Source organism: Oncorhynchus keta, chromosome 25 (assembly GCF_023373465.1).
Source record: "Oncorhynchus keta strain PuntledgeMale-10-30-2019 chromosome 25, Oket_V2, whole genome shotgun sequence".
In the NCBI taxonomy this organism is placed as follows: Eukaryota; Metazoa; Chordata; class Actinopteri; order Salmoniformes; family Salmonidae; genus Oncorhynchus; species Oncorhynchus keta.
The window spans coordinates 37,831,444-37,854,058 of record NC_068445.1 but is presented as its reverse complement, the minus strand read 5'-3'; the positions used below and the strand labels follow the sequence as shown (position 1 = coordinate 37,854,058).

The window sequence follows — 22,615 nt, the reverse complement described above, 5'->3', positions numbered from 1 at the left end:
CTCCACTCAATTCTGAGGATTTCCTCAGCTCAGAGCCTTACCCCGAACATTGATGAACTTGTGGAAAAGATGGGACACCACCAAGTATCACCCTCAACCTCAAACAAGTGAACATTACTGTGCAATCACATATTTAGAGTTTTTACTCAGTTCAAGTTTAAAAGTTAAAGTTTAATATTTGTTTTCACTGCATGTTACTTCTCCTTAAACAAAGTGTTGTTTTTGATTAATAGATTTTTGCACTTTATTTTATTGTATTTCAATCCAATTATATTTTAAAAATATTTCAGTTGAGTGGATGATAGAAAATTGCTATTATTGTTTTTTTCTTTGAAGTAAATTTAGCCCACTTTTGCTAAAATAGAAAATATAGGCTACTGATGGTGCCTTGAATACCGGTTTCTTTCATTTAATGTTCATGTTATGGGGATTTTTATATAAAGGAAATTTGTCTTTTGTGTCTGTTGAAAATTAAAGATTACTGACAGAGCCATAAGAAAATATTGCTTTATTTATCTGATCATATTGGAATATATTTGTTAGGTTTTCAGTAGGTTCAATTAGGTTCACTAGACTATATGCGTCATTTAAAAAATTTTCAATGAACATTCGAACAGTCCGGCCCTCGGCTTGTAGCTAAATTTTTTATTTGGCCCTCCGTCCATTTGACTTTGACACCCCTGCTGTAGTGGGAGCTGAGAGGGAACTGAGCTTGCATGTAGAGGGAGCTGAGCTTGCCTGAAGTGGGAGCTGAGAGGGAGCTGAGCTTGCCTGTAGTGGGAGCTGAGAGGGAGCTGAGCTTGCCTGTAGCGGGAGCTGAGAGGGAGCTGAGCTTGCCTGTAGAGGGAGCTGAGAGGCAGCTGAGCTTGCCTGTAGAGGGAGCTGAGAAGGAGCTGAGCTTGCCTGTAGGTACATTTGTGTTGTTGTCAGGCAGGCAAGTCCCTACACTGCAGCGCCTGCCAAAATTGAGATTATTTAGCAGGGATCTCTTTCTTGTTAAACGTCTTACCAAGAACTATTAATTATTAATGCTAATAGCTAACATCAAAGCGGCTGAATTAAATGGGCTACAGCCAGAGCTCGGCAATGGAGAGATAAACCTGTGTGAGAGATAAAACTGTGTGAGAGGGAAATTGTGTGAGAACAGACAGAGAATTTAGAACTTTAACCGCAGTTGGAAACTAAAAAGTGTTGGATTTTATAAAGTAAATTAGACAAGACTGTTTACCAAAAGAAAGGACAATCCAAGGAGTTGAATTGAACTCCATTAGAATAAATTCCTTTGGCTGTGTATATTGCATATGAAGCAGCATTCCAGGGAGGGAGATGGAGAGAGGGAGGGAGAGGGAGGGGGAGAGGGAGAGGGAGAGAGAGGGAGAGGGAGAGAGAGAGAGAGGGAGGGAGAGAGGGAGGGGGAGAGAGAGAGGGAGAGAGAAGGAGAGAGTGAGGGATAGAGAGAGAGAGAGGGAGAGAGAGAGGGGGATAGAGAGAGGGAGACAGAGAGAGGGAGAGAGAGGGGGAGAGAGAGGGAGACAGGGAGAGAGAGAGAGAAGAAGGAGAGGGAGATGGAGGGAGATGGAGGGAGAGAGAGAGAGAGAGAGAGAGAGAGAGGGGGGGAGAGAGAGGGAGAGAGGGGGAGAGAGAGAGAGAGAGAGAGAGAGAGAGAGAGAGAGAGAGAGAGAGAGAGAGGGAGATGGAGAGAGAGAGAGAGAGGGAGAGAGAGAGAGAAGGAGAGAGAGAGAGGGAGATGGAGAGAGAGAGAGAGAGGGAGAGAGAGAGAGGGAGATGGAGAGAGAGAGAGACAGGGAGAGAGAGAGAGGGAGAGAGAGAGAGAGAGAGGGAGACAGAGAGGGGGAGAGAGAGGGAGAGAGGGAGGGAGGGAGGGAGGGAGGGAGGGAGGGAGGGAGGGAGGGAGGGAGGGAGGGAGGGAGGGAGGGAGGGAGGGACTGTATATTAACATAATATGACATTTGTAATGTCTTTATTCTTTTGGAACGTCTGTATGTGTAATGTTTACTGTTCATTTTTACTGTTTATTTAACGTCTGTATATTATTTACCTCACTTGCTTTGGCAATGTTGACATATATTTCCCACGACAATAAAAAGCCCCTTGAATTGAATTGGATTGAGAGATCCATCCTGGTTCTAGGGAACACAAGGGTTCCCTGTTGTCTTCCACGTTGGTTTCTGAAAGCTCTCATCTTTGGGATATAACATCAATCGTACGGACAGTATAAGTGTAGAGACCCAATCTGGAGCCGCGAGCCACGCCCTTCTGCCCTGGACTGTATATGCACATTCATGTCTATATTCAGCTTAAATACAGGACACAATATAATCACACTGCATAGCCCAGGCTTACTCTCTCTCTATCTCTCTCTCACACACACACACACACACACACACACACACACACACACACACACACACACACACACACACACACACACACACACACACACACACACACACACACACACACACACACACACACACACACACACACACGGGTAGACCTAGAGGGTAAACGACGTGTCCAAATACTCGTTTTAAAGACTTCTCAAATTCTCTTCCTTTTTCCTTTTGGAGTGTAGATCAGAAAAGACAACAACTGTTTTGTTTTAGTTGCTAAATGCTACCACATATTGTTCAATGCTACCACACATTGTTCAATGCTTCCACACATTGTTCAATGCTACCACACATTGCTCTGTTCTACCACACATTGCTCTGTTCTACCACACATTGCTCTGTTCTACCACACATTGCTCTGTTCTACCACACATTGCTCTGTTCTACCACACATTGCTCTGTTCTACCACACATTGCTCTGTTCTACCACACATTGATCTGTTCTACCACACATTGATCTGTTCTACCACACATTGTTCTGTTCTACCACACATTACTATGTTCTACCACACATTGCTCTGTTCTACCACACATTGCTCTGTTCTACCACACATTGCTCTGTTCTACCACACATTGATCTGTTCTACCACACATTGATCTGTTCTACCACACATTGTTCAATGCTACCACACATTGTTCAATGCTACCACACATTGTTCTGTTCTACCACACATTGTTCAATGCTACCACACATTGATCTGTTCTACCACACATTGTTCAATGCTACCACACATTGTTCAATGCTACCACACATTGTTCAATGCTACCACACATTGATCTGTTCTGCCACACATTGTTCAATGCTACCACACATTGATCTGTTCTACCACACATTGATCTGTTCTACCACACATTGATCTGTTCTACCACACATTGTTCAATGCTACCACACATTGTTCAATGCTACCACACATTGTTCAATGCTACCACACATTGTGCAATGCTACCACACATTGTTCAATGCTACCACACATTGTTCAATGCTACCACACATTGTTCAATGCTACCACACATTGCTCTGTTCTACCACACATTGCTCTGTTCTACCACACATTGCTCTGTTCTACCACACATTGTTCAATGCTACCACACATTGTTCAATGCTACCACACATTGCTCTGTTCTACCACACATTGATCTGTTCTACCACACATTGCTCTGTTCTACCACACATTGCTCTGTTCTACCACACATTGATCTGTTCTACCACACATTGATCTGTTCTACCACACATTGTTCTGTTCTACCACACATTACTCTGTTCTACCACACATTGATCTGTTCTACCACACATTGATCTGTTCTACCACACATTATTCAATGCTACCACTCATTGCTCTGTTCTACCACACATTGTTCAATGCTACCACACATTGATCTGTTCTACCACACATTGATCTGTTCTACCACACATTGTTCAATGCTACCACACATTGTTCAACACTACCACAAGTTGCTCTGTTCTACCTCTCATTGTTCAATGCTACCACACATTGCTCTGTTCTACCACGCATTCTTCAATGCTACCACACATTGTTCAATGCGACCACACATTGCTCTGTTCTATCATACATTGTTTAATGCTACCACACATTGTTCAATGCTACCACACATTGTTCAATGCTACCACACATTGCTCTGTTCTACACATTGTTCAATGCTACCACACATTCAATGCTACCACACATTGCTCTGTTCTACCACACATTGTTCAATGCTACCATACATTGTTCAATGCTACCACACATTGCTCTGTTCTACCACACATTGTTCAATGCTACCACCCATGTTCAATGCTACCACACATTGTTCAATGCTACCACACATTGCTCTGTTCTATCATACATTGTTTAATGCTACCACACATTGTTCAATGCTACCACACATTGTTCAATGCTACCACACATTGTGCAATGCTACCACACATAGCTCTATTCTGCCTCTCATTGTTCAATGCTACCACACATTGTTCAATGCTACCACACATTGTTCAATGCTGCCACACATTGTTCAATGCTACCACACATTGTTCAATGCTACCACACATTGCTCTGTTCTATCACACATTGTTTAATGCTACCACACATTGCTCTGTTCTATCACACATTGTTCAATGCTACCACACATTGTTCAATGCTACCACACATTGCTCTGTTCTACCTCTCATTGTTTAATGCTACCACACATTGCTCTGTTCTACCACATATTGTTCAATGATACCACACATTGTTCAATGCTACCACACATTGTTCAATGCTACCACACATTGTTCAATGCTACCACACATTGTTCAATGCTACCACACATTGCTCTGTTCTATCACACATTGTTTAATGCTACCACACATTGTTCAATGCTACCACACATTGTTCAATGCTACCACACATTGCTCTGTTCTACCACATATTGTTCAATGATACCACACATTGTTCAATGCTACCACACATTGCTCTGTTCTACCTCTCATTGTTTAATGCTACCACACATTGTGCAATGCTACCACACATAGCTCTGTTCTACCTCTCATTGTTCAATGCTACCACACATTGTTCATTGCTGCCACACATTGCTCTGTTCTACCACACATTGTTCAATGCTGCCACACATTGCGCTGTTCTACCACACATTGATCTGTTCTACCACACATTGCTCTGTTCTACCACACATTGATCTGTTCTACCACACATTGCTCTGTTCTACCACACATTGATCTGTTCTACCACACATTGTTCAATGCTGCCACACATTGCGCTGTTCTACCACACATTGATCTGTTCTACCACACATTGATCTGTTCTACCACACATTGATCTGTTCTACCACACATTGATCTGTTCTACCACACATTGCTCAATGCTACCACACATTTCTAAATACTACCTCTGAATTTAGCATTACTTGTTTTGAAAGGACCAGCTGTGCTTCCTCTCTCTTTCTCTCTCTCTCCGTCTCTCTCTCTCTTTCTCCCCCCTCCTCTCTCTCTCTCTTTCTCTCTCTCTCTCTCTTTCTCTCTCTCTCTCTCTCTCTCTCTCTCTCTCTCTCTCTCTCTCTCTCTCTCTCTCTCTCTCTCTCTCTCTCTATTTCTTTCTCTTCTCTCTCTCTCTCTCTTTCTCTCTCTCTCTTTCTCCCCCCTCCTCTCTCTCTCTCTCTCACTCTATTTCTTTCTTTCTCTCTCTCGCTCTAAAATGCCTATAGACACAAGCTCATCTCAGACACTTTTCAGCCACTGGACAACAGAGCCACATCCCTGTGCTCTGTCACGTTGATCTGATGTCCCTCCCCTAGCTGGCTGATTGGATGTTATCTGGCACAGAGCCGACAGGGCTCCATGATAATACCAGGATGTGATCCTGACTGCTCTTTTAGTTGAGACTTCAAAACGCTGCTAAACAGGGCACCATGAATCAACCTTACTCAGACAGAATGGATTTGGAACGGTCGGTTGGGGAAGCCATTTTGGATTGAGTGAAGAGATATTCTGGGTTCTGCTGATTCCAACGTTTGTCTTATTCTCTTGCCTCAAGCAGAAACACCATCCAAAGACTACGTCTGTAGCACGACTCATCATGTTGAAGGATCTCTGAGAATCTTTATGCTAGTTAGTATTGGAATAACGACCACTGACATTGAAATGCAGCTTTCATAAATGTCTGCCACCAAATGTAATGGTACTTGTCATCATGTGAAATCATTTGAATGTATGTGCGGTGTGTAGTCTACATAGAGTAAAACACTGCCATACTGTTCGGTGTAATATGAATCAGATGTAGCTTTAAGGGTGGTCTCAATGGTCCCCTATTGCCTTTATATTTCTACTTTTGACCCTATGGGCCCTGATGAAAAGTAGAGCACTTTATAGGGAAAGGGCTGTCGTTTGAGACACAGGTCTTTCTCTAGTGACATCATGTATAAAGAGAGTTGAGGGACAGACCACTTGTGCTCATCCTTCCAATGTTATCATCGAGTTGTTGACCTCTCCATGGACTGGGGGCCGACTGTCTCCATCCCTCTCTCTGTATCTCTCTCCCTCTCTCTCTCTGTTCCTCTCTCTCTCTCTCTGTCTCTCAATCTCCCTCTCTCTCTGTTTCTCTCTGTCTCTCTGTCTATATATCTCTATTTCTCTCTGTCTCCATAACCCCCTCTCTCCCTCTCTTTCTCTGTCCCTCTCTCTCTCTGTGTCTCTCAATCTCTCTCTCTCTCTCTTTCTCTGTTCCTCTCTCTCTGTGTCTCTCAATCTCCCTCTCTCTCTCTCTTTCTCTGTTCCTCTCTCTCTCTCTCTCTCTCTCTCTCTCTCTCTCTCTCTCTCTCTCTCTCTCTCTCTCTCTCTCTCTCTCTCTCTCTCTCTCTCTCTCTCTCTCTCTCTCTCTCTCTCTCTCTCTCTCTCTCTCTCTCTCTCTCTCTCTCTCTCTCTCTCTCTCTCTCTCTCTCTCTCTCTCTCTCTCTCTCTCTCTCTCTCTCTCTCTCTCTCTGTCCCTCTCTGCTGCTGGGCCTAGCTGTCTGCTGGATTCAGGCCATTCAAAGTCACACAACCCCCTCTGGTGGCTGGGAGTGAGAGTGAGGTTTTGGGGAAAACAAACTGGTTAAATATATTGCTTTACCACCGAGGTAGCCTTAACCTTACTAAAACTAAAACTAACTCTTGTTGACATTATCTCACTACTGCAAAGTTATTGTTTCAAGATTGGCTTCAAGTGAACTAAGTTGGAGTTGATATGCAGGACCAGTCATACGTTTGGACACCTACTCATTTAAGGGGTTTTCTTTCTACATTGTAGAATAATAGTGAAGACATCAAAACTATGAAATAACACATATGGAATCATGTCGTAAACAAAAAAGTGTTAAACAAATGAAAATATATTTTATATTTGAGATTCTTCAAATACCCACCATTTGCCTTGATGACAGCTTTGTACACTCTTGGCATTCTCTCAAGCATCTTCATGAGGTAGTCACCTGGAATGCATTTCAATTAACAGGTGTGCCTTTTTAAAAGTGAATTTGTAGAATTTCTTTCCTTCTTAATTCAAGTAAAAGACACATCTCAACATCAACTGTTCAGAGGAGACTGTGTGAATCAGGCCTTCATGGTCGAATTGCTGCAAATAAACCACAACTAAAGGACACCGATAAGAAGAAGAGACTTGCTTGGTCCAAGAAACACGAGCAATGGACACCAGTTGACATCTGTCTTTTGGTCTGATGAGTACTTATTTGAGATGTTTGGTTCCAACCGCCATATCTTTGTAAAATGCAAAGTTAGTGAACGGATGATCTCTGCATATGTGTGGTTCCCACCGTGAAGCATGGAGGAGGAGGTGTGGGGGTGCTTTGCTGGTGACACTGTCTGTGATTTATTTAGAATTCAAGGCACACTTAACCAGCATGGCTACCACAGCATTCTACAGCAATACGTCATCCCATCGGGTTTGTGTGGGGGTGCTTTGCTGGTGACACTGTCCTGTTGTTTTTCAACAGGACAATGACCCAACACACCTCCAGGCTGTGTAACGGCTATTTGACCAAGAAGGAGAGTGATGGAGTGCTGCATCAGATGACCTGGTCTCCACAATCACCCAACCTCTACCCAATTGAGATGGTTAGTTGTGAGTTGGACCGCAGAGTGAAGGATAAGCAGCCAACAAGTGCTCAGCATATGTGGGAACTCCTTCAAGACTGTTGGAAAAGCATTCCAGGTGAAATTGGTTGAGAGAATGCCAAGAGTGTGCAAAGCTGTCAATAAGTCAAAGGGTGGCTACTTTGAAGAATATTACATTTTGACACTTTTTTTGGTTACTACATGTTTCCATGTGTATTATTTCATAGTTTCGCTATCTTTACTTTCATTCTACATTGAAGAAAATAGTCAAACATAAAGAAAAGCCCTTGAATGAGGTGTGTCCAAACTTTGGACTGGTAAATTATGTTCAAACTACTGGTCTCTGTGTGTCTCTAATGGTTGTTCTTCTCTCTGGCTGCGTTTAGACAGGCAGCCCAATTCTGATCTTTTTTTCACTAATTGGGCTATTGACCAATCAGATCTGAAAAATATTGAATGTGAAACTATCTGAGGTGATGACTCAAAAGATTTTTGAGCCCAAAACTTAGACTAAGAGTCTAATGGTTGTTCTCTCTGTGGCTGTTGTTCTCTGTGTCTCTAATGGCTGTTGTTCTCTCTGTGTCTCTAATGGCTGTTGTTCTCTGTGTCTCTAATGGCTGTTGTTCTCTGTGTCTCTAATGGCTGTTGTTCTCTGTGTCTCTAATGGCTGTTGTTCTCTGTGTCTCTAATGGCTGTTGTTCTCTGTGTCTCTAATGGCTGTTGTTCTCTGTGTCTCTAATGGCTGTTGTTCTCTGTGTCTCTAATGGCTGTTGTTCTCTGTGTCTCTATTGGCTGTTGTTCTCTGTGTCTCTGTAATGGCTGTTGTTCTCTCTGTGTCTCTAATGGCTGTTGTTCTCTGTGTCTCTATTGGCTGTTGTTCTCTGTGTCTCTAATGGCTGTTGTTCTCTGTGTCACTAATGGCTGTTGTTCTCTCTGTGTCTCTGTAATGGCTGTTGTTCTCTGTGTCTCTAATGGCTGTTGTTCTCTCTGTGTCTCTAATGGCTGTTGTTCTCTCTGTGTCTCTTATGGCTGTTGTTCTCTCTGTGTCTCTTATGGCTGTTGTTCTCTCTGTGTCTCTAATGGCTGTTGTTCTCTCTGTGTCTCTAATGGCTGTTGTTCTCTCTGTGTCTCTAATGGCTGCTACTCTCTGTGTCACTAATTGCTGTTACTCTCTCTGTGTCTCTAATGGTTGTTGTTCTCTGTATCACTAATGGCTGTTGTTCTCTGTGTCTCTAATGGCTGTTGTTCTCTGTATCACTAATGGCTGTTGTTCTCTGTGTCACTAATGGCTGTTGTTCTCTCTGTGTCTCTAATGGCTGTTGTTCTCTGTGTCTCTAATGGCTGTTGTTCTCTCTGTGTCTCTAATGGCCGTTGTTCTCTCTGTGTCTCTAATGGTTGTTGTTCTCTCTGTGTCCCTAATGGCTGTTGTTCTCTGTGTCTCTAATGGTTGTTACTCTCTGTGTCTCTAATGGCTGTTGTTCTCTCTGTGTCCCTAATGGCTGTTGTTCTCTGTGTCTCTAATGGTTGTTACTCTCTGTGTCTCTAATGGCTGTTGTTCTCTGTGTCTCTAATGGCGGTTGTTCTCTGTGTCTCTAATGGCTGTTGTTCTCTGTGTCTTTCTAATGGCTGTTGTTCTCTGTGTCTCTAATGGCTGTTGTTCTCTGTGTCTCTAATGGCTGTTGTTCTCTGTGTGTCTTTCTAATGGCTGTTGTTCTCTGTGTGTCTAATGGCTGTTGTTCTCTGTGTCTCTAATGGCTGTTGTTCTCTGTGTCTCTAATGGCTGTTGTTCTCTGTGTCTCTAATGGTTGTTGTTCTCTGTGTCTCTAATGGCTGTTGTTCTCTGTGTCTCTAATGGCTGTTGTTCTCTGTGTCTCTAATGGTTGTTGTTCTCTAATGGCTGTGTCTTTCTAATGGCTGTTGTTCTCTGTGTGTCAAATGGCTGTTGTTCTCTCTGTGTCTCTATTGGCTGTTACTCTCTGTGTCTCTAATGGCTGTTGTTCTCTCTGTCTCTGTAATGGCTGTTGTTCTCTGTGTCTCTAATGGCTGTTGTTCTCTGTGTGTCTCTAATGGCTGTTGTTCTCTCTGTGTCTCTAATGGCAGTTGTTCTCTCTGTGTCTCTAATGGCTGTTGTTCTCTCTGTGTCTCTAATGGCTGTTGTTCTCTCTGTGTCTCTAATGGCTGTTGTTCTCTTTGTGTCTCTAATGGCTGTTGTTCTCTGTGTCTCTAATGGCTGTTGTTCTCTCTGTGTCTCTTATGGCTGTTGTTCTCTCTGTGTCTCTAATGGCTGTTGTTCTCTCTGTGTCTCTTATGGCTGTTGTTCTCTCTGTGTCTCTAATGGCTGTTGTTCTCTTTGTGTCTCTAATGGCTGTTGTTCTCTCTGTGTCTCTAATGGCTGTTGTTCTCTCTGTGTCTCTAATGGCTGTTGTTCTCTTTGTGTCTCTAATGGCTGTTGTTCTCTCTGTGTATCTAATGGCTGTTGTTCTCTCTGTGTCTCTTATGGCTGTTGTTCTCTCTGTGTCTCTAATGGCTGTTGTTCTCTTTGTGTCTCTAATGGCTGTTGTTCTCTCTGTGTCTCTAATGGCTGTTGTTCTGTCTGTGTCTCTAATGGCTGTTGTTCTCTCTGTGTCTCTAATGGCTGTTGTTCTCTGTGTCTCTAATGGCTGTTGTTCTCTCTGTGTCTCTAATGGCTGTTGTTCTCTGTGTCTCTAATGGCTGTTGTTCTGTCTGTGTCTCTAATGGCTGTTGTTCTCTCTGTGTCTCTAATGGCTGTTGTTCTCTGTGTCTCTAATGGCTGTTGTTCTCTCTGTGTCTCTAATGGCTGTTGTTCTCTATGTCTCTAATGGCTGTTGTTCTCTGTGTCTCTAATGGCTGTTGTTCTCTCTGTGTCTCTAATGACTGTTGTTCTCCCTGTAGGCGAAGCGAGCAGTTCAGAGAGGGGCGACGGCTGTCATTTTTGACGTGTCTGAAAACTCTGATGCCATTGATCAGGTCAGTACACACACACACACAGACACACACACACACACGGTTTCCATGTTTCCATTCACCCATTGGGCACTCACATTCCAAGTCTCCACTCAAGAATGGTGGTGGAATGTATAGCGGCCATTTAACGGGCACCTGAGCAGCTCTGCTATTTTTTGTGTTTTTCGCGGTTCTTAACTACATTTTTACATAGTGTTTCCGCCATCGTTTTCTATGAACGAAAAGAGTGTCTGGCCATCAGAACAGTGATCACTACCCTTGATTTGGATGAAGATTTCTTCTTCAAGGGTCTGTCAGAGCAGGACATACTGCTCACCTCGGACCAGGCCCTCCCTCCCCGACACTCTGAAGAGAAAGAGACGGCGATAGAGGACTACATACGGGCACCCTGATGAAACTGCAACTGTAAATAAACCGTCTCTTCCCGATGTGCTACTAGTGAATGAACAACCACCAGAGAACAAACTGGGCGAGCTTCGTTCAAGACTATCCTGAAGAACTGTAATATGTTTCTAGGAAACTTGGCTGAACAAGGCCATGGATAATATTCACGTAGCTTGTCTTTCTATGCATCGGCAGGACAGAACGGCAGCGAGGGGGTTGGTGTGTTTCTTTGTTAACAACAGCAGCAATCTCTAATATTAATGAAGTCTGGAGATTCTGCTCACCTGATTTAGAGTGTCTCATGATAAGCTGTAGACCACACTATTTACAAATAGAGTTTTCATCTATAGTTTTCGTAGCCTTCTATTCACTGCCACAAACTGGTGTTGGCACTAAGACAGCACTCAACGAGCTGTATGATGTCATAGGCAAACAAGAAAACACTCATCCAGAGGAGGCACTTCTAGTGGCCGCTAATTTTAATGCAGGAAAACTGAAATCCATCTTACCTCATTTCTACCAGCATGTCACCTGTGCAACTAGAGCCGAAAAAACTCTAGATCACCTTTACCACCAATAAGAAGAAGAGACTTGCTTATGCCAAGAAACACGAGCAATAGACAATAGACCGGTGAAAATCTGTCTTTTGGTCTGATGAGATTTTTGGTTCAAACCACCATGTCTTTGTCATACGTAAGTGAACGGATGATCTCTGCATATGTGTGGTTCCCACCGTGAAGCATGGAGGAGGAGGTGTGATTGTGTGAGGGTGCTTTGCTGGTGACACTGTCTGTGATTTATTTAGAATTTAAGGCACACTTAATCAGCATGGCTACCACAGCATTCTGCAGCGATACGCCGTCCCATCTGGTTTGCACTTAGTGGGACTATGATGTGTTTTTCAACAGGACAATGACCATAAAACACACCTCCAGGCTGTGTAAGGGCTATTTGACCAAGAAGGAGAGTGATGGAGTGCTGCATCAGATGACCTGGCCTCCACAATCACCCGACCTCAACCCAATTGAGATGGTTTGGGATGAGTTGGACTGCAGAGTGATGGAAAAGCAGCCAACAAGTGCTCACCATATGTGGGAACTCCTTCAAGACTGTTGGAAAAGCATTCCTCATGAAGCTGGTTGAGAGATTGCCAAGAGTGTGCAAAGCTGTCATCAAGGCAAAGGGTGGCTAAAATATATTTAGATTTGTTTAACACTTTTTTGTTTACTACATAATTACATATGTGTTATTTCATAGTTTTGATGTCTTCACTATTATTCTACAATGTAGAAAATAGTACAAATAAAGAAAAACCCTTGAATGAGTAGGTGTGTCCAAACTTTTGACTGGTACCATACACATCCCAAACAGAAGCCATGGATTACTACATCCGCACTGCGCTAAAGGCCAGAGCTGCCACTTTCTACAGCAATATAACAAAGAGCCCAGAACAAAAAGATAACAAGACATATTACAAATCCTTGAATCAGCAGTCAGAGACTATCAGAATCCTACGGATACCCCAATTACAGAAGAAGAATTATTGGAAAAACTACGCACTCTCCAACCCAAAAAGGCCTGTGGTGCAGATGCTATTTTAAATGAAATCATCAAATATGCAGACCACAAATTCAAATTGGCTATACTCAAACGCTTCAACATTTTCCCCACTGCAGGTATTTTACCCGATATTTGGAACCAGGGATTGATCACAATCTATAAAAATGGAGACAAATTTGACCCAAATTATTACAGAGGAATTTGCGTTAAAAGCAACTTGGGGAAAATTCTCTGCAGTATTATAAATAGCAGACTACACCAGAAGCCAAATTATCGTACAACAGACCACATTTACACCCTCCACACTCGAATTGATAAACAAGTAAACCAAAAACAAAGGCAAAATCTACTCGTGTTTTGTTGATTTCAAGAAAGCATTTGATTCAATTTGGCATGAAGGTCTTTTTTATAGACTAATAGAAAGCGGTATTGGAGGGAAAACATATGATGTTATTAAATCAATGTACACTAAAAACAAATGTGCGGTTAAAATTGGCAAACAGGCAAACAAACTTCTGCTCTCAGAGACGGGGAGTGAAACAGGGCTGCCCAATAAGTCCAACACTATTTACTACATTATTGTATTATTCGCCTACCTCCTCATGCCTTTTGCACACATTGTATATAGACTGCCCATTTTTTCTACTGTGTTATTGACTTGCTAAATTGTTTACTCCATGTGTAACTCTGTGTTGTCTGTTCACACTGCTATGCTTTATCTTGGCCAGGTCGCAGTTGCAAATGAGAACTTGTTCTCAACTAGCCTACCTGGTTAAATAAAGGTGAAATAAAAAAAATAAAAAATAAAAATTAATGAATTGGCAAAAACACAGAAGAATCGGCAGCACCTGGTATCACCCTACACAACACTGAAATCAAGTGTCTGCTGTACGCAGATGACCTGGTGCTGCTGTCTCCCACTAAGGAGGGGTTACAGCAGCACCTAGATCATCTTCACAGGTTCTGTCAGACCTAGGCTCTGACCGTTAACCACAGGTTCTGTCAGACCTGGGCTCTGACCATTAACCTCAGGTTCTGTCAGACCTGGGCTCTGACCGTTAACCTCAGGTTCTGTCAGACCTGGGCTCTGACCATTAACCACAGGTTCTGTCAGACCTGGGCTCTGACCATTAACCACAGGTTCTGTCAGACCTGGGCTCTGACCATTAACCACAGGTTCTGTCAGACCTGGGCTCTGACCATTAACCACAGGTTCTGTCAGACCTGGGCTCTGACCGTTAACCACAGGTTCTGTCAGAGCTGGGCTCTGACCGTTAACCTCAGGTTCTGTCAGACCCGGACTCTGACCGTTAACCACAGGTTCTGTCAGACCTGGGCTCTGACCATTAACCTCAGGTTCTGTCAGACCCGGGCTCTGACCATTAACCACAGGTTCTGTCAGACCTGGGCTCTGACCGTTAACCACAGGTTCTGTCAGACCTGGGCTCTGACCGTTAACCACAGGTTCTGTCAGACCTGGGCTCTGACCATTAACCTCAGGTTCTGTCAGACCTGGGCTCTGACCATTAACCTCAGGTTCTGTCAGACCTGGGCTCTGACCATTAACCACAGGTTCTGTCAGACCTGGGCTCTGACGGTTAACCACAGGTTCTGTCAGACCTGGGCTCTGACCATTAACCTCAGGTTCTGTCAGACCTGGGCTCTGACCATTAACCTCAGGTTCTGTCAGACCTGGACTCTGACCGTTAACCACAGGTTCTGTCAGACCTGGGCTCTGACCGTTAACCACAGGTTCTGTCAGACCTGGGCTCTGACCATTGACCACAGGTTCTGTCAGACCTGGGCTCTGACCGTTAACCACAGGTTCTGTCAGACCTGGGCTCTGACCGTTAACCACAGGTTCTGTCAGACCTGGGCTCTGACCATTAACCACAGGTTCTGTCAGACCACATTTACCCACTGGGCTCTGACCGTTAACCACAGGTTCTGTCAGACCTGGGCTCTGTTTTGTTAACCACAGGTTCTGTCAGACCTGGGCTTTGACCGTTAACCACAGGTTCTGTCAGACCTGGACTCTGACCGTTAACCACAGGTTCTGTCAGACCTGGGCTTTGACCGTTAACCACAGGTTCTGTCAGACCTGGACTCTGACATTAATGTTAACCACAGGTTCTGTCAGACCTGGGCTCTGACCGTTAACCACAGGTTCTGTCAGACCTGGGCTCTGACCATTAACCACAGGTTCTGTCAGACCTGGGCTCTGACCGTTAACCACAGGTTCTGTCAGACCTGGGCTCTGACCGTTAACCACAGGTTCTGTCAGACCTGGGCTCTGACCATTAACCACAGGTTCTGTCAGACCTGGGCTCTGACCGTTAACCACAGGTTCTGTCAGACCTGGGCTCTGACCGTTAACCACAGGTTCTGTCAGACCTGGGCTCTGACCATTAACCTCAGGTTCTGTCAGACCTGGGCTCTGACCGTTAACCACAGGTTCTGTCAGACCTGGGCTCTGACCGTTAACCACAGGTTCTGTCAGACCTGGGCTCTGACCATTAACCACAGGTTCTGTCAGACCTGGGCTCTGACCGTTAACCACAGGTTCTGTCAGACCTGGGCTCTGACCGTTAACCACAGGTTCTGTCAGACCTGGGCTCTGACCGTTAACCACAGGTTCTGTCAGACCTGGGCTCTGACCATTAACCTCAGGTTCTGTCAGACCTGGGCTCTGACCGTTAACCACAGGTTCTGTCAGACCTGGGCTCTGACCATTAACCACAGGTTCTGTCAGACCTGGGCTCTAACCGTTAACCACAGGTTCTGTCAGACCTGGGCTCTGACCGTTAACCACAGGTTCTGTCAGACCTGGGCTCTGACCATTAACCACAGGTTCTGTCAGACCTGGGCTCTGACCATTAACCACAGGTTCTGTCAGACCTGGGCTCTGACCGTTAACCACAGGTTCTGTCAGACCTGGGCTCTGACCGTTAACCTAAAAAAAACCTGAATATAATGATATTCCAAAAAAGGTCTGTAAATAAGGATGACAAATATAAATTATATTTGGACACAGTTCTGTTAGAACACCAACAACTACACATATCTAAGACTAAATATCAGCAACACAGGTAGCTTTCACATGGCTGTGAATGAGCTGAGAGACAAAGCAAGAAGAGCATTCTATGCCATTAAAAGGAACATTAAAATCAAAATTCCAATTAGAATCTGGCTCAACATTTTCCAATCGGCTATAGAACCAAAGGCTCTATATGGCTGTGAAGTATGGGGTCCAATCTCTAATAATTAATTTACCAAATGGGACAAACATCCAATGGAAATACTACATGCAGAGTTTTGCAAGACTGTATTGCAAGTGCAAAGAAAAACTCAAAATAAGGGCAGAATTGGGCCAAAACCCCCTCCTCATTCGAATAGAAAAAAGAGACATCACATTTTACAACCATCTAAAAACAAGTGACCCCAAAACATTTAATCACACAGCTCTACAATGTCAAGAGATGAAACAAGAGAAGAGTCCCCTCAGCCAGCTGGTTCTGAGGCTCAGTTCACCAACCCAAACCAACCCCATAGAGCCTCAGGACAGCACTCAGAAAATCTGGCCCAACCAAGTCATCACAAAACAAAAATAAAAATATATCACCTATTGGAAAGACACCACAAAAAAATCTAAGTAAACTTCAATGATATTTGGCTCTAAACAGACAGTACATGGTGGCAGACTATCTGACCACTGTGACTGATCGAAATCTGAGGAAAACACGGACGAGGTACAGACTCAGTGAGCACAGTCTGGCTATAGAGACCGGTCGTCACAGACAAACCTGGCTGCCCAGAGAGGACAGGCTCACTCTGCTCCAGGGGAGAGGTAGAGACAGAGCTGCATTTCCTATTACACTGTGACAAATACTCAGACCTAAGATAATATTTCTTTCCCCAAATTATAATTCAATACAAAGACTTTGAAACTAAAAAAAGATCAAGAAAAAATCTAATATTTATTGGGTGAAAAGCCAAAATGTGCGGTTTTGGCAGCCAAATATGTGTCCTCCTGCCACAACCTGAGGGACAGCCAGTGAAAAGTGCAATGTCATGCAATGTAATGTCGATAATATTTCCCATCTTGTTTTGTTTTGTCTTTCATACCATGTCATGTCTTCTCAGTCATGTTGACACTGGTCTACTATCATTGCTTTAATGTATTGTTGTTCTGATTAATATTGTTGTTGTAGTTGTTGTTAATGGTAAACCCATGTCCACTACTACTATTATTATTGCTGTTGGTCCCACCATGTATTTATATATAAATATGTATATACTATATATATATAAATATATATATTTTTTTTTATATATTTTTTTTTTTATTTGTCTATATATATACTTTGACAATGTAAGTAATACAGTTTTTCTCAATTGCTAAAACACCATTTCTGAAACCTTGCTCCATTTCCTGAAAACATTAAACACAAAACCTCATCTTCAAGCACTATTTACATAACCTCTGACTCCTCTTGCAACATTAAACATAAAACCTCATCTTCAAGTACTATTTACATCACCTCTGACTCCTCTCGCAACATTAAACATAAAACCTCATCTTCAAGCACTATTTACATAACCTCTGACTCCTCTTGCAACATTAAACATAAAACCTCATCTTCAAGCACTATTTACATAACCTCTGACTCCTCTCGCAACATTAAACATAAAACCTCATCTTCAAGCACTATTTACATAACCTCTGACTCCTCTGGCAACATTAAACACAAAACCTCATCTTCAAGCACTATTTACATAACCTCATCTTCAAGCACTATTTACATAACCTCTGACTCCTCTGGCAACATTAAACATAAAACCTCATCTTCAAGCACTATTTACATAACCTCTGACTCCTCTGGCAACATTAAACATAAAACCTCATCTTCAAGCACTATTTACATAACCTCATCTTCAAGCACTATTTACATAACCTCATCTTCAAGCACTATTTACATAACCTCATCTTCAAGCACTATTTACATAACCTCATCTTCAAGCACTATTTACATAACCTCATCTTCAAGCACTATTTACATAACCTCATCTTCAAGCACTATTTACATAACCTCATCTTCAGGCACTATTTACATAACCTCATCTTCAAGCACTATTTACATAACCTCTGATCTTCAGGCACTATTTACATAAAACCTCATCTTCAAGCACTATTTACATAACCTCTGACTCCTCTGGCAACATTAAACATAAAACCTCATCTTCAAGCACTATTTACATAACCTCATCTTCAAGCACTATTAACATAAAACCTCATCTTCAAGCACTATTTACATAACCTCATCTTCAAGCACTATTTACATAACCTCATCTTCAGGCACTATTTACATAACCTCATCTTCAAGCACTATTTACATAACCTCATCTTCAAGCACTATTTACATAACCTCATCTTCAGGCACTATTTACATAACCTCATCTTCAAGCACTATTTACATAACCTCATCTTCAAGCACTGTTTACATAACCTCATCTTCAGGCACTATTTACATAACCTCATCTTCAAGCACTATTTACATAACCTCATCTTCAAGCACTATTTACATAACCTCATCTTCAGGCACTATTTACATAACCTCTGATTCCTCTGGCAACATTAAACATAAAACCTCATCTTCAAGCACTATTTACATAACCTCTGACTCCTCTCGCAACATTAAACATAAAACCTCATCTTCAAGCACTATTTACATAACCTCTGACTCCTCTGGCAACATTAAACATAAAACCTCATCTTCAAGCACTATTTACATAACCTCTGACTCCTCTCGCAAAGGGAAACATTCGCCTCAAAACAGTTTTACCTGTGTTCAAAATCAAACACTGCTCTCAAATCATAAACAAAGTGATCAAAATAATATACACTCTCAAGCAATCAGTAAACAATACCCCATAAAATAGAAAACACATTGTTCAAAACATACAATTCTCAGGGAGAGGTACATTTTTAATCTAAAAAAATATTCATATTTTTCCATCGTCTTTTGATGAACGAAAACATGTTCTATCATAGTAGCTCAAAATGGATCAGAAACTACTACTCTGCTTTGCTCTTTGCAATTTAGTTTTTTGTTCTTCCTCCTCCTTGTACCCCTATTTTTACAGTACTGTACCCTGCATCTCACAAACTTGTCCTTTGTCTCTGTGATACTGTAAATCTTGTTCTTTGTTGATATGAACCTGCAACCAGTCAAAATCTATTGAGCAGTCAGTACTGTTACTGTAATAAATGGTAAGCACAATGTTCAGGGCCATACAATTCATCCATTGTACAGTATACAGCCTACAATGCACTGTACTACAGTATCCATTCTCAGACTTTCTCCTTCCCACCTTCAACAACCTGTTTGCTCTCTGAACTGGCTTATATTGGTTGTGTCACATCATTTGAAACAGGTTAAATCAATTTTGAGTGGTTGTGTTCAATCAATGACATGTGTTCTCTATTTGTATTTGATTGTTGCCACTTGTGTTTACCAGTATGGATGACATGTGCATTAGAGTGCAGCGTGTGTTTTGAGAATGAGAATGTGTTTAGAGGTTTGCTGAAAGGTCTAAGTGAGATCTGCAAATTGTGTTTTACCATGTGAAATGGTTTAAGGTATTGACAACAGACTGCATAATTAGCTAAATGAGTCCAGGCAACTGAGAACTTTGTGGTTTTAGTGTTTTAGCAATTGAGAAAAACTGTAATGAACTTGCCATGTCAATAAAGTCAATTGAATATCTCTCTCTCTCTCTCTCTATATATATATATATATATATATAGAGAGAGAGAGAGAGAGAGAGAGAGAGAGAGAGAGAGAGAGAGAGAGAGAGAGAGAGAGACCAATTAGGATCTGGCAAAAAATACTTGAATCAGTTATAGAACCCATTGCCCTTTATGGTTGTGAGGTGTGGGGTCCGCTCACCAACCAAAAATTCACAAAATGGGACAAACACCAAACTGAGACTCTGCATGCAGAATTCTGAAAAAATATCCACAGTGTAAAACACCAAATAATGCATGCAGAGCAGGATTAGACCGATACACGGTAATGATCAAAATCCAGAAAAGAGCTCTCTTCCTGCCTGTGATACAGAAGTCTCACCTCCACTGGTGCGGCAGCAGGGAGAGGCAGTAGCAGCTTTGTCAGAGAGAGCGAGAAGAATTCTCCTGTGGTATTCAGCCAGGCCCACAGCACCAGGCCCGGACATGCAGGTTCCTCTGTGTTCAGGCCTCCAGGCTGTAAGCAGAAGTGTAGCAGAGATAAAAGGCTTGCGAGGGGACCACATGAAAGTCAGCGTGACCCTCAAGGTCAAATTCCCCTGAGAGGGGTTTCGAGTTGCAGCTGACCAATCGGCACAGACACAAGGCCGAGGGGGGAGGAGTTAGAGAGAGTTAATATCCTCCGGGTGAAATTAGGAGCAAGGGAGGGTTATGAAGTTAATGTTTTTGACCTCTTTTTCTCCCTGTTTACATGATCTATCTACTAACTTGATGTATTTTATTATCAAAGTCTTTAATGCGGAGTTAAACTTGTTGGTTTTTGATCATGGAGAGGCACTTTATTGACGTTCCGTTTGACATTGAGAAAATCTCTTCTATACACATTCAGTTTGTTCTTTAGTTCTGGTACCTTGGTTGAACTCAGGTAGCAACAATATACTGTCCTTTATCGTGAGGTATCTGGTGTATAGAGACTTTACGTATAGCATAACGGAGGGCAATATCACATTGACATCAATGCTAGCAGTGTTAGCCCTTTGAGAGCCTGGTCTATATTGACTCTCTTGCAGGGGAAAATAACAGAAACAGAGGCAGAGATGTTAAATTGCAGACGCTATACATTAATGGAGAGAGCATAATTAACTTGGAAACATGGAGGGACAGGGGAAGAAATAGAAATGGTGAATATCTCTGGTATTTCCCCTGGGATTTTAAATGACAGACTGGGGCAGGAGCAGACAACAGAGAGGCTCAGTCCAATGGAGGAGTCCCACTAGAGAGACTGTAGAGAGTACGGAGGGCATGGAGGGAGGGACGGAGGGCTAGAGAGACTGGAGAGAGTACGGAGGGCTAGAGAGACAACAGAGAGGTACGGAGGGCTAGAGAGACTGTAGAGAGTACGGAGGGCATGGAGGGAGCAGACAACAGAGAGGCTCAGTCCAATGGAGGAGTCCCACTAGAGAGACTGTAGAGGGTACGGAGGGCAGGGAGGGAGCAGACAACAGAGAGGCTCAGTCCAATGGAGGAGTCCCACTAGAGAGACTGTAGAGAGAACGGAGGGCAGGGAGGGACGGAGGCCGAAAGAGAAACTGATTAGATGAGTTTATTAGTTACAGATGTAATTGCTGGGTACAATGAAATTATTCAGCTCCAAGCTCCAACACTGCAGGTCAAAAAGACAAGTGAATAAAACAATAATCTAAATAATAATATATATAAAAAATATTTACAAATGTAACCATTTACATGTCCATATGGGGTAGGGGCAGGGTAACTGTCCATTGTGGGGGAGGGGGGGACTGGGAGAACAGGTAGCTGACTAGTGGTGGCTATTCAGCAGCCTGATGGTCTGGGGCTAGAAACTATTGGCCAGTCTGACAGTTTCTGCCACGATGCTCCTATACTGGCCACGTGTGAGTGATGGAAGCATAGAGAACGGCCCATGGTTCGGGTGGCTGGGGTTCCTGATGATCTTCTTGGCCTTCCTGCAACACCTGGTGTTGTAGGTGCCCTGGAAGGCAGTCAGTGTGTTAATGATGCGTAACGCAATGATGCGCAATGATGCGCAATGATGCGTTAGGCTGAGCGACCCACCCTCTGAGACTTCGGCCATATTCCCAGTCATCTATACATGGTTAAATGCGGTGGTTCGCGCATTCAGTTTTGCGCGAATGCCGCCATCTATCCATGGTTTCTGGTTAGGGTAAGTTTTAATAGTCACAGGGAGTACAGGAGGGGGCTGAGGATGCACCCTTGTGGGGCCCCCGTGTTGAGGCAGACTAGAGAGAGAGAAGCTCTATGTCCAGTCTGTGTCCAATACGGCCAAATACAGAACATACAATTAATTGACTTCCCTCCCTCCTCCATTTCTCCCTTCCTCCTTCCCTCCCTCCTCCATTACTCCCTCCCTCCCTCCACCCCATCCCTCCCCCTCCTCCTCCATTTCTCCCTCCTTCCCTCCCCCTCCATTACTCCCTCCCTCCACCTCCATTTCTCCCTCCCTCCTCCATTTCACCCTCCCTCCCACCTTCCCTCCCTCTTCCATTTCTCCCTCCCTCCTCCATTTCACCCTCCCTCCGTCCTCCATTTCACCATCCCTCCCGCCTTCCCTCCATCCTCCATCTCTTCCTCCAGCCCTCCCTCCTCCATCCCTCCTTCCCTCCCTCCTCCATTTCTCCCTCCTCCATCCATCCCTCCCTCCCACCTTCCCTCCCTCCCTCCTCCATCCCTCCCTCCTCCATCTCTCCCTCCTCCTCAATCCCTCCCTCCTCCATCCCTCGCGCTGTAGAGGAAGACCACAGTTTCCACGTCTCTGTCTCTCTCTCTCTGTCTCTCTCTGTTTCTCTCTGTCTCTCTCTCTCTCTGTCTCTCTCTCTGTCTCTCTCTCTCTCTCTCTCTCTGTCTCTCTCTCTGTCTCTCTCTCTG

At 43.4% G+C, this 22,615-nt stretch overlaps 1 protein-coding gene and 2 long non-coding RNA genes across 7 annotated transcripts in view; 1 reads left to right on the top strand and 2 right to left on the bottom strand.

Annotated features, from left to right (window-relative positions):
* LOC118378690 (E3 ubiquitin-protein ligase znrf3-like) overlaps positions 1–22,615 on the top strand; it is a 249,180-nt gene that overhangs the window by 190,530 nt on the left and 36,035 nt on the right. For both annotated transcript variants that reach the window (XM_052479230.1, XM_052479229.1), the window contains exon 3: positions 10,927–11,001. In XM_052479230.1, coding sequence (XP_052335190.1) covers positions 10,927–11,001 — 75 coding nt within the window. The remainder of the gene's footprint in view (positions 1–10,926; positions 11,002–22,615) is intronic.
* On the bottom strand, positions 13,885–15,596 carry LOC127911750 (uncharacterized). Its single transcript, XR_008079198.1, has 3 exons — positions 15,373–15,596; positions 15,085–15,336; positions 13,885–13,914 (listed from the first exon to the last, which is right to left on the bottom strand). It is a non-coding gene; the product is annotated as an uncharacterized LOC127911750 (long non-coding RNA).
* On the bottom strand, positions 14,031–14,838 carry LOC127911753 (uncharacterized). Of its 4 annotated transcripts, none has more exons than XR_008079204.1 (3): positions 14,743–14,838; positions 14,311–14,418; positions 14,031–14,058 (listed from the first exon to the last, which is right to left on the bottom strand). It is a non-coding gene; the product is annotated as an uncharacterized LOC127911753 (long non-coding RNA). The 4 variants fall into 4 exon arrangements; XR_008079203.1 differs by lacking the exon at positions 14,031–14,058 and adding an exon at positions 14,067–14,094; XR_008079202.1 differs by lacking the exon at positions 14,031–14,058 and adding an exon at positions 14,103–14,130.